Source organism: Orcinus orca, chromosome 7, assembly GCF_937001465.1.
Source record: "Orcinus orca chromosome 7, mOrcOrc1.1, whole genome shotgun sequence".
NCBI classification, from domain to species: Eukaryota; Metazoa; Chordata; class Mammalia; order Artiodactyla; family Delphinidae; genus Orcinus; species Orcinus orca.
In genome coordinates, this window is record NC_064565.1 from 16,927,259 (window position 1) to 16,939,385 (window position 12,127).

Genomic DNA, 12,127 nt, shown 5'->3' on the forward strand with positions numbered 1-12,127 from the left:
GAAGCAGATTCCTAATTTAGTTTTTTTCCTTTACCTTATAAATGACACATTTCTTTCCTGTGACCCTGAGAAAATTGTCATTGAGACCATCCCAAGGCTTCTTGACAAGGGGGCAGGTGGATCCTTCCTTCCATTTTGGAACCAGCTCTACAGAAGGGAGTTTGAGGCATTCTTCTGTTTCTCAAAAATGTCCCTACATTTCTTTTACTATATAACCTGAATTAGTTCTATGCCTTTTATAAGAGCATTAAAAGAATTCTGTTCCTCTAAAATATGACACAAATGAACTTTTCTATGAAACAGGAACGGACCCACAGACATAGAGAACAGACTGGTGGTTGCCAATGGGGAGGGAGGTGGGGGAGGGATGGGTTGGAAGTTTGGGATTAGCAGATGCAAACTGTTATATATAGGATGGATAAACAACAAGGTCTGGACTTCCCTGGTAGCGCAGTGGTTAAGAATCCACCTGCCAATGCAGGGGACACGGGTTCAAGCCCTGGTCCGGGAAGATCCCACATGCCACGGAGCAACTAAGCTCGTGCGCCATGACTACTGAGCGTGCGCTCTAGAGCCCACGAGCCACAACTACTGAGCCCCCGTGCCACAACTACTGAGCCTGCACTTTAGAGCCCACGAGCCACGACTCCTGAGCCCGTGCGTGACAACTACTGAAGCCCGTGCACCTAGAGCCTGTGCTCTGTAACAAGAGAAGCCACCACAATGAGAAGCCCCTGCACCACAACGAAGACCCAATGCAGCCAAAAATAAATAAATAAATAAATTTATAAAAAGACAAAAAACCAACAAGATCCTACTGTGTAGCACTGGGAACTATATTCAGTATCCTGTGATAAAACCACAATGGGGTAGAATATTTAAAAAGAAGAATGTATATGTATAACTGAATCACTTTGCTGTACAGGAGAAATTAACTCAACATTGTAGATCAACTGTTCTTCAACTAAAGAAAAAAGAATTCTATTCCTAATTCTTCAGCTCCATCCACATTTTTTTTTTTTTTGCGGTACGCGGGCCTCTCACTGTCGTGGCCTCTCCCGTTGCGGAGCACAGGCTCCGGACGCGCAGGCTCAGAGGCCATGGCTCACGGGCCCGGCCGCTCCGCGGCATGTGGGATCCTCCCGGACCGGGGCACGAACCCGTGTCCCCTGCATTGGCAGGTGGACTCTCAACCACTGCGCCACCAGGGAAGCCCAATCCACATATTTTTGAAAGGTTGCTTTTTTGTACTCAGGGCATCACACAGTGACAGAGTGTAACAGCTGCTCTTTGTTGAGCAGTTGGAGTTTTCCTACCTTTGCGTATATTCTTTCTAATCTGTGTGACACCCCCTTCAAGTGGTACAGAGAGCCCCTTGATTATAAATGGTACACCTCCACTCCAGGTATATAAGTAGAAAGGGGGATTAATTGGCTCGGGTAACCGAGGGGTCTTGTTTTGTCCCCAGGCACACAGACGCAGCGTTGGCCTCCGCTCTACCCCGACCTCTGCTCTGCCGCCTTCTGCTGGCTTCCCGCTTCCCTCTTAGGCTGGGGCCGCCCTTCTTTGGGCTGCAGCAGTGCTAGGCTGCCCTCCACCTGGCCCCAATCCTGCAGAAAGACAGGCTCTGCCGTGACTTAGGTGGCAGGTGGGGCAGAGCCTCTGGGTCCCGCCCAGCCCCGAGGCAGGACTGTGGTTACAGGGGGGCGTCCCCCAGGTCTGTCGGAGCTGGCAGTGGAGGAGGGCTGCCTTCAGATGATCCCTGTTGGTGGGCAGTATCACCCTTTTTTCACAGACAGGGAAACAGGAGCCAATTTTCATTCTATTAAACTTCTTTTTATTTTACTTTAATTAATTAAATAAAGTGGAAGCAGGTTTATTTAGAGAGATACACGTTGCATAGGCAGAAGGCGGACTCCGTTTTTAAACCCCATTTTCAGCTTCGAGGTTGGTCTTGATGGAGGTGTAGGCCGGTGGCCGGTGGCCCGTGGCCCTGCGGGGGGACAGGCTCACTGCCCAGCGCCTGCTGTGCGTTCCTCCCCTACGAGGCCGGCCGCGGGCTCTGCCGCGTCTCTCCTGAGCTGGTAGCTGTAGAGCAGCGGCCAGCAAGTTCTCCATCCGACGCCGAGGAAGAAGCGCGCCCTGACCTGAGCGGGGAGGGCTCATCAGTTGTCCCTGGCGGTGCCGGTGTCGGCACAACTTTGCTCTGGGTCCCCTCACCTCTCCTGTCCCTCTCCAGCTTCTGATCGTGTCTGCCCCAGTTGCTTCCCCTTTTCGCTCCCTTCTTAGGGGATGAGTAAGCCTGAACTGAATTTCCTCTTGTCGTCCCATCTTGGCCCCCACCCTCTCTGCTGGCTCATCTGCTCTGCAGGCGTCGGGTGGACATGCGCATGGCCGAGGGGGTGGAAACTCATCCTCGGAGTTGAGCTTGCCTGTGCTTCAGCTCTGCTTTTCTGTGATGGACAGTGGGTGACTGCAGCCGTAACACACTCTCAGCACCCTCGTCACTCCCGTCGCGCCGTGTCCGGTTTTGTTCTGTGAAATGTGCCAGTGTTTCCCGCCAGGTTAAAGTTTTTCTACGCCTTGTGCTCTGAAATGCTTAAAAAGCATTTCTTAATTTTGTACACAGGGCAGAGGAAGTTTTGTTTCAGAATATGGATATTGAAGGGTGTTCGTCACTGAGCACTGTTAAGTAGGACTGGTCCTAGTTAGTACTGATGCCAAAAGCTCAGCTTCTCTGTGCACCGGTGCCGAATCCAATCCCAGCGACAGAGTTCTGGGTGAAGCAGAAAAGAATAGCTTTATTGCTTTGCCAGGCAGAGGGGGACACCGTGGGCACCTGCCCTCAAAACCGTGTGTCCCAAGCTGGGAGAATTTGATGAGGAGTTGTTTAGCAGTAGTTCAAGGATGGGGTTGCTGTTCTAATCCGCCCTTTGGAACTCAGGGAAGGTCATGGAGGCTGGAGTCTTGCCTACAAGAAACGGGCGACAAAAAGGCTTTCATGCCCAGAAGCCCCTCAGGGTCCTTCTTGGTTTCACTGCTGGTCCATACTGACTGGATTTGGGGGGGTACACTTACCCCACTCCCCATATTTTGACGGAGAGGAGTGTAGGAACTTTGTAGAGAAACAGCCTTTTACCCAGCCACCTGCTGCAGACAGTGTGGTTTGCACCTTCATGCCTCTCTAGGCACCATCCAACTTTGGTTAAAAGTCAAAGCTGGTGAGGACAAATGGATGAGAAATACAGTTTGGATAATGAGCAAAGTAACTTTTCATAAGTCTTCTGATCCATGAACATGAGCTGTCTTTCCATTTATTACGTCTTTAATTTCTCTCAATAATGTTATGCAGTTTTCAGCAAACATGCTGTAACGTAACTTGTGTTAAAGTTACTCCTAAGTATTTTTTTTTCCTTGATGTTCTTGTTAATTGCTTTCTTAATTTCATTTTTGGATTGTTCATTGCTGATGTATAAAAATACAATGGATTTTTCTATTTTGGTTTAATATTCTGCGACCTTTCTGAACTCATTTATTAGTGCTAATAGTTTTTTTAGTGAATTCCTTAGAACTTTCTATATACAAGATTGTGTCATCTGTGAATAGAGATAATTTTAGTTCTTCCTATTTGCTAATTGTCCTGGCTAGAACCTCTAGTACAGTGTTGAATAGAAGTGGTGAGAGTAGGCTTCTTGTCTTTTTCCTCATCTTAGGGGGAAAACATCTAGTCTGTCACCATTAAATAAGATGTTAACAGTGTGTGTTTTGTGTTTTGTAGCTAGTCTTCATCAGGTTGAGGGAGTTCCCTTCTAGTCCCTGTTTGTGGTGTTTTTAGCATGAAAGGCTTCTTCCCCCCCCGCCCCCCGCCCCAGTATTGTCAAATACTTTTATTGTGTCTACTGAGCATGTGTTTTTGTCTTTTAGTTTATTAATATGATGATTAAATTAAGTTTTATATATTAAACCAACATTCCATTCTTGGGATAAATCCTGCTTGGCCATGGTGATAGTTTTTTATATGTTGCTAGCTTTGGTTTGCTGATACTTTGTTGAGGATTTCTATGTCTGCAGCCATAAGAGTCACTGATGATTCCATGTTTAAGAAATTATCTTAATTAAGTACTTTTCTTAAGTAAGCAAAGGCGTGTTGTAAGAATTAAATAACGCACAGAAAGTACTGAGCACCGTGCGTAGCACACAGTGGCCGGTTTACATGAATTGCTCTTTTTGTGTGGTGGTCGTTTGTTATCACAACTCGGATCCTAGCATCTTGAGTCAGATGCACATAGACTTGAACCCTGGCTCCACCCCCTCTTAGTTATTAACTGTGTGACTCTAGGCACTTGTACCTGGCTGCGTTAAGATTTTCCGCCTTTAACGTGGAGTCATGATAGTGCTTCCCTCTTAGGGTGGTCGGGAGCATTTGATGAGAATAGGCACAGCCCCAAACACGGCCTGGCACGCAGGTATGTGCAGACCTAGGTGTGCATTCACTGTCGCTGCTTTTAAACACATGACTGCAGTGGTGTTACGAGGGTGAAAGATTTGAAATAATCGAGCTGTCTATAAGCGATTGATCAAATGTTACATATGTGAGCAGTGTAATAGTAGTCTTCAAAATGGATTAGACAGATACAGAAAAAATATCTACTAAATATCGGTAGTGGGCAAAACAGTTTTTGTTGCATATGTGTGTGTATAATGGTAGGTTTATGCATGCATTGAAGTCTGGAAATGCATATATATCGTTGTGAACAGTTTAATTTTGGGGGGTTATGATTGATATAAGAGGGCTTTGACTTGTAATTTTTAAATAGGTATATGTTTTGTCAGAAAAAAGGAATAAAGATTTCTGACTGGTAGGACATCAGGAAGGTTAAAAAAACATTTAGGATTGTATTTACCTTACTTTCTTCATTTTCCCTCAGATATTGTCAGACTTTGTTTGACTATATTATCTAATGAAGCCTTATACATTTTTAAAAGCAGTAAAAGCTTCTGAAAAAGATACGTGAAGAATGGTTTGCATCCATTCACAAGTTTTGACTTCTTTCCTGCGGACTGCCAGAGTTAAGTATCTGATTGCCCTACTGTGTGTTGGCCCAGGCTCTGTGGTAGGTGTTAGGGATTCCAGAAGGATGTGTCTGCTCCAGGGACAGAGAGACAGAACAGATCTGCACACAGCTCATCACAGGGGGAGTCGGAGTAAAAGGCAAGACGTTTATGGCTGTGCAGCCCAGAGCAGGACAGAGCCGGCGAGGCTCGCAGAGGATGGTGTGTTCAGGATTACACAGGAGTGTGTTTGGTGTATGGGGCCGTCAGCCATGGCTTAGAGCTGTGACAGATCAAGACAAGATATTCGGGGATATTTACGGAAAGCAGCCTGCCTTTGGGCTTATTATCGTGTCTCCGTGCAGCCTTCTCTTGGGATTGCTAATTATGCTCCAGTTACTAGGCTGCCACATTTCTCATTCCCTTGGAGGAGAATTTCAGTAACAGGGAGTGGGCGAAGCTGAAAGCCTGTTGGGGTATCAGCTTCCACAAAGTGACCCTGACACAGGGAGTTAGTTGTCTTTATAAAGAGAACGAACGAGGAACTTTCTCCCCGTTGGACCTGCGTGGGTCACAGCCTGCCTCAGGGGAAAAAAGAGGAAAAGCTTGGAGGTTTAGGTTCCGGCCTCCCTGGCAGATGGACAACGGGACAGACACCTCCTCTTAGTTTCTGTGACATTTTGTTCGTCCTCATAGATGAGTGTATACATTTTCTAAACGGACAATATGATCCAAAACTTGTAATTCCAAGTTCTAAACACCAAACTTGAAGTCAGTCTTTAGACTGATATGTTTTTCTGCCACTCCTGGACCTGAACCTCTAGTCACAGTGCCGTGCTATGGTCTGTGTGGTGACTTTTGACCTAGAGTCTGTGTGTGGCTTGTTGCTTTGTATCACCCCCGATCCAGCCTGGTTACAGCTCAGTCCTGAGGCTGCCGGGGCTCTGCCGGCCCTTCCTTAGGGGGTTCAGAATGTGGGTCAGTTCAGGCCGATGGAGGGACTGCTTCTGCCCCGGCCTGTGCCGGCCCTGGCCGCTCGCCAGCCTCTGTCCAGCATCTGGACCACGGTTGAGGACTTCAGCACAAGTTCACAGACTTACTCAGCCTTGAGAACTAGGCTGGTTTGCTGCTAAGTCCACGAATGACTGTGTGTGCTCTCTGGACTTTTAATTTTTTCAAAAGGTTCTCTTCTGTGTTTTAAAATCTCTATTGTATCAACAGTTCTTTGGGGCATGCTGTTTTACTGCTGTTTTTCACTTCACGATAACTGCCTACTAATTGGGTTACCAGGAGTGGGGTGATTGAGAGTTGGATGAAAATTAGTGTCACACTGTAGAAGTTTCACGCGTTATTTTTAAATGTCTTGTCCCAATGCTGTAAAAGGGGGAATGGAACTGGGGTGATTTTTAAGAGATTAAAGGAACCGAAGGCGCCAATGAGCTTATGCCAGGTTTCTACCCCAGGCTGTCACATGAGAGAAGTGACCCTCAGAATGACAGTCTTTGCAGTGGTGCCAGGAGATAGAATTAATTATTTCTTTGGGCTCAGGGAGAACCGATCCTTCTCTAAGAACGTTTTCTGTGTAACAGATGTTTTCTTAATGTGTGAAAAGTTTTAAGTTGATGTAATAGCAAAAGCTTGCATAGCTAAAAATATTCATTCTCACACACGTGTTTGCCTTAGTTAAAGCTCTAGAAAAAGAGGCTGTATTCTAACAGATGTCTGCTTAGCTGAAAAGCCTAAAGAAAATGGGAATTTAAGTGACTCGTAGAGTTCAGTATGGATTGATTTAGTTGAAAGATACTGAAACATATTAGACCCAGAGACCACGAGACCCCTCACCCTGGACTGGATCCCGAGTGTGTCTCCTCTGACCGCGTGCGGTGGCAAACACAGCTCATTTGTCCGGGTCGGGAACGGCACCTTCTACATAAGAGAAATTTAACCCCAGTTAACTGAAACTGGGTACCTTTCTGAGAGCCTAACCCCCTTTTGGATTTGATTTTAATTTCTGGGTGTCCCAAAAGCTGGGAACCAGAGGGCAAACTTATTTTTAGACGGTGTGTTAGTTTTCAAATAATAGGCTCAATTGACCTTTATCCTCCAAACACCTCTCTGGGCAAATTTAACCTGGTAAATGACTACACCCTCGTTCCTGTTCCCCTGAATTTCTAACTCAGATAGAAAACGTGAATTACTTTCTCTGTTAGCACATGGATCCCATGAACAATCATGTAATCTTGCTGGTGCAGCGTCGTGGTGATGGGCACGCGGTACTGCGCTTTTAGGTTGGGACACGTGATTTGACCCCTGCACTGGGTTCTAAGCCTTGTGAGTTCGGGGTGTTTTCTATGTGCGTGTTTGCTTTTTATAGTTTCTGTTTAGCTGTCGGGCTTTCAACTGTCACTTTTCATTCACATCACTGTGCTTAACTCCTGTGTTCCATCCCCCTTTCTCGCTATTTCTATATTTAGTTGCTTCTAATCTGTTTAGAAAATTCAATAAGTAAGCCCGTTAGATTTGTTTCCAAAGGGGAAGTAAAGAGGCTGAGTCGGGACTGTTGGAGCTCAGTTTTAAAAAACCTCCCACTGGCTGCCTTTCCCCCTTCCCTTCCTTGGGGGCCGTTTCCACGCCGACACTGGTGATGAAGCAGCTGCGTCCTCGGTGCAGCGGACGTAATGTGGCATCTGCAGTGAACGTGGACAAGTTGTGATTAACTTTTAAAACTACAAGCTCTTTGAGGACGAGTCTGAACCGCTTCCATTCTCTTCATACTTGCCCAGTTTTCTGTGTGGCGTCCCTTACAGCAACATATATCCTAACCGCCTGGATATCCACATGCCGACATAGATGCTTTCTCTGGCCGTGAGGTTATCCTCCTGTAACATGAGAATATAAAAAGAATGGGGACCAAATGTTGAGTATTTTATTTCTGCCTTAAATAATCAGTTATCTTTTACAGTAGTTAAAATACGAGAAGAAAGTCTTACATTTATCCACATATTTACTATCACCAGTGATCTTCATTTCTTAATGTAATTCCAAGTTTCCATTTGTTATCATTTTCCTTTTGCCTGAAGATCTTCAGCATTCCCTGGAGTGCGCTGGTCTGCTGGTGATAAATTCTGGTTTTGTTGGTCTGAATAAGTTTTAATTCAGCCTCTGTTCTTAGAAGATACTTTTGCTGGATGTAGAATTCTAGGTTAATACTCCCTTCACCATTTTCAAGATGTCATTCCACTGTCTTCTGGCACACATGGTTTCTGATGAAAGCTGTTGTCATTTTGTTCCTCGGTATCTAATGTGTCTTTTTCCTCTGGCTTCTGCTGGCAGTGCAATTTCACGTGTGTCAGACTGCTGGGTATCATCCTACAGATCTCTGAGACTATTCCTCTTATTTCTTTTCTTCTTCAGGCTTTTCTTTTTTTTGTCTCTATGCTTAATTTGGGTTAAATTTTATTGCTGTGTGTTTAAATTCTCTCATTTTCCCCTTCTTTTGCAGTGTCTAATCTGCTTTGAATCCCATTTCAACGATATTTTCATTTCAGCTGCTGTGTTTTTTTAATTTCTAGAAGTTCCATTTGGTCCTTTTAAAACACCTTCCTTTTCGCTCATTATGTCTGTGAGTTCCTTTACTCCTTGACCACAGGTGTAGCAGTTTTAATGTTCCTGTCTGCAGGTTCCATCATCTCTGTCATTTCTTAGTGGGTCCCTATTTTTTGACGTTTTTCTCTCCTGATTATGAGCCACATTTCCCTGCTTCTCATCTGTTTATGAAGTTTTGCTTAGATGATGTGTGTTGTGACTGTTACGTTGTTGAGCGTCTGCGTTTTGTCATAGTCCTTTAAAGAATGTCATGCTTTGTTTGGCAAAGCAGTTGAGTTACTTGCAGATCTGTCTACTGTCCTTGAGACCTGGCCCCACTACTAGGCTTGCTCTCTCTGGGGTCTCTACTGAATGCCTCCAGTGAGTCACCGAGAGCACCCCAGCTCTGGTGCTCGAGCATATTCCTACTTTGTGTGGACTTTGGGAGTTGTTCAGTTTACAGTCTCCTGGCCATTTTTTGCCCTCCCTTAGGGCATCTCACTCACATGGCGTGGCCCAGAGTTTAAGGCATGCCTGGAGCTCTCTTTCAGTGTGGCTCTCTCTTTTCCAGCACTCGGCCCTGCCTCTCCCAGCTACCTGGCCCCCCTGGAGTCTGGTCTTCATTTTCTCCACTTAGCAAGGCTGTCAGGCTCCCTGGCCTGGGTGGCCTGGGAATTGTCTCCAGGCAGGAACTTGGGGTGATTGTAGAGCTCACCTTGTTTGTTTCCCTTCTCTGAGGCATCTCAGCTCTGTACTGCCTGTCGTCCTGTCTGAAAGTAGTAGTTTTACATATTCTGTCTGGTTTCTCTTAAGAGGTTAGGTCCTTGCTAATGCATCATTGCTGCAAGTGGAAATTCCAGGAATTCCAGTGAAATCGGCCCATTGAAAATAATTCTCAATAACAACGCATTTCTACATGGCTTGCCTGCCTGTGTTAGAAAGACAAAGCTAAACACAATTTACATGCGTTTTTGAGTGAAGCATAGTCGTGATCGTGTCCCCCACTCACTCTTAACCTTCCCCACAGCCCGGGGCTGTCACTGTTCTCAGTGGAGTAATGACACAACCCCGCACCGTGGCCGTGTCACGACAACGGTCCACATGCTCTCGGGGCTCCTGTCAGTGCCCAGTGGGTGACCTCGTCCTGTACTTCAGACCAAGTTTTACTCTTGCAGCGGCCTTGTCAGTGTGCTCTGCAGTGTAAGAATCACTTCTGAATCCACGTGGGAAGTCTGTGCTAATAGACCACTGGACGCCTGAATCAGCAAGACCTTGCTGTATGGATTACAGCACAGCTTGCCCAGGCGATGGGGAATGTAAAGGCGTGTTGAGGGAAGCTGTTTGCACAGGGATCTGCATTTGTGAGGATGTGGTTCCTCCCTCCCTGACTGTTGAATAAAAGAAGCCCTGTGATTTGAAGGGGATTGTTGGTGAGGTGTAAGGAACGTTAGGGTCCTGAGTAGACACAAGACTTGGCTGTTGATAGTTCAGCTGAGAAGCAACTAGAGCAAGAAAAACAGGTTATTTGTATCTGTTTTTTGGTCAGCAATTATTTACTTCAGACTTTCTGGTAAAAATCTAATGCCCGTTTTCAGAAATCATGAATATTGCCGGCTATGGACGTCAGTTTTCTTTTTTTGTTTTTAATGACTCCTAAGTTCTTTGTTTAGCCCCCTGAATGACCCACACGTGCTCTGTATCGTGAGAGCTTTAATTTTTGTGCCATCAGAATGCTGTTCATAAGTATGTTCATTTTTATAAGCCCAAAGATGGTTTTCTTTTTTTAAATTTTGAATGCAACTTGAGGAATATTGGTTGGATTTCCTGCTGTTTAGAACATTTAGAAGTTAATGAACTTATGAAAAAATGCTCAACTTCACTATGAGAGGAATGCAACAGTAAAGAAGAGGCTTGCTTTTTTTTTTTTTTTTTTTTATATTCAGCATTGGCAAGGGTGTGGCAAGATAGGCCCTTCTTTGAATTTCCAGGAAAAGTATGTATTTATATGAGGTTTCTGAAAATAAGGTTGGCTGTACCCATCAAAAACTTTATTATACTCTTTGACCCAGTAATCCTTCTTCCAGGAATTTTTTTTTCCTTAATATTATTAGAAGTTCAAACAAAGATGCAAGTAGAAAGGTATCTGTTGCAATATTATTTCTAATGGTAAGTTATTAGAATCACCCTAAATGTCTAACAATGAAAGTATTTTTCATTTGTGCCATTTTCCAGTTGCAAAGTACCATGGAACCGTGAAAATGGTGTTTATGAAGAATGTTTCATCATGTGGTAAAATGGACGTATTTGAAATACACAGTATCCAAAAATGAAATATATTTAATGTTAACTATTAAAAAAATGCATGAGAGAATGGTCATAAATATGTCAAATTGTTAAAGTATGCTCCTAGGTGGTAGTTTTATGAGAGATTATTTTCTTCTTTATGGTTTTCCAGAATTGGGGTGGAGAGCATTCCAGATGTGTGAAAGCAAACAGGATGTTTGTAGCTGCATTCTGGACTCAACTAAGGCTTTTTTCTAGACCTGGATGGGCACCTCAGGTTCCAAAAGAGTTGGCAAGCCATTCATCTCTAAGACTAGTTGCTGTTTTCAGTTCAGGTGAAAAAGTACTTAAAAATGAAAACAAAAAACGATGTCTGTGCTTATTCTTCAGATAAAAATTTTGATGATGAGGATTCTGTGGATGGTAATAGGCCTTCTTCTGCCAGCTCTACGTCATCCAAAGCTCCAGCAAGCTCCCGCAGAAACGTTGGAATGGGGACTACCCGCAGGCTCGGCTCATCCACTCTTGGATCCAAGTCTTCAGGTAGGACCGAGCCCAGTGTGGTACCGCGGGGTCAGCTCTGCCGACGTTTAAAACCAGACGTGCGTGATACTTGCCTTGTGCGTCCTTAAGAGGTGAAGTAATCCTGTTGGCAGTACACTTCCACTGGCTCTTCTTGAATTAAATTAGTTCTCTGCTGTGGATGCTGATAAGCTGGTAGGCTGTAAGTCTGAGCTGCTGTGTTGCCACATTTGCTGAGGCAGAGCCTCTGGGCACGTGAACCCAATGCAGAGTAGAGCCCGTGGTACCCTGATGGCCTCGGGCTCCAGCCATGCCTGACACTACCAGGGGGCCTTTCAGCCAGTTGCTGTGTATCAAGACGAGACTGTCCGGGCTTCCCTGGTGGCGCAGTGGTTAAGAATCCGCCTGCCAGTGCAGGGGACACGGGTTCGAGCCCTGGTCCAGGAAGATCCCACATGGCACGGAGCAGCTAAGCCCGAGCGCCACAACTGCTGAGCCTGCGCTCTAGAGTCCACGAACCATAACTGCTGAAGCCCACGAGCCACAACTACTGAGCCCGCACGCCTAGAGCCCGTGCTCCGCAACAAGAGAAGCCACCGCCATGAGAGGCCCGTGCACCGTAACAAAGAGTAGCCCCTGCTCACCGCAACTAGAGAAAGCCAGCGTGCAGCAGCAAAGACCCAAC

General features: G+C 45.5%; 1 protein-coding gene across 8 annotated transcripts in view; it reads left to right on the forward strand.

Moving 5' to 3' along the window:
• CLASP1 (cytoplasmic linker associated protein 1) overlaps positions 1-12,127 on the forward strand; it is a 269,984-nt gene that overhangs the window by 137,122 nt on the left and 120,735 nt on the right. For all 8 annotated transcript variants that reach the window (XM_049712736.1, XM_049712737.1, XM_049712729.1 and 5 more), the window contains one exon: positions 11,311-11,463. In XM_049712736.1, coding sequence (XP_049568693.1) covers positions 11,311-11,463 — 153 coding nt within the window. The remainder of the gene's footprint in view (positions 1-11,310; positions 11,464-12,127) is intronic.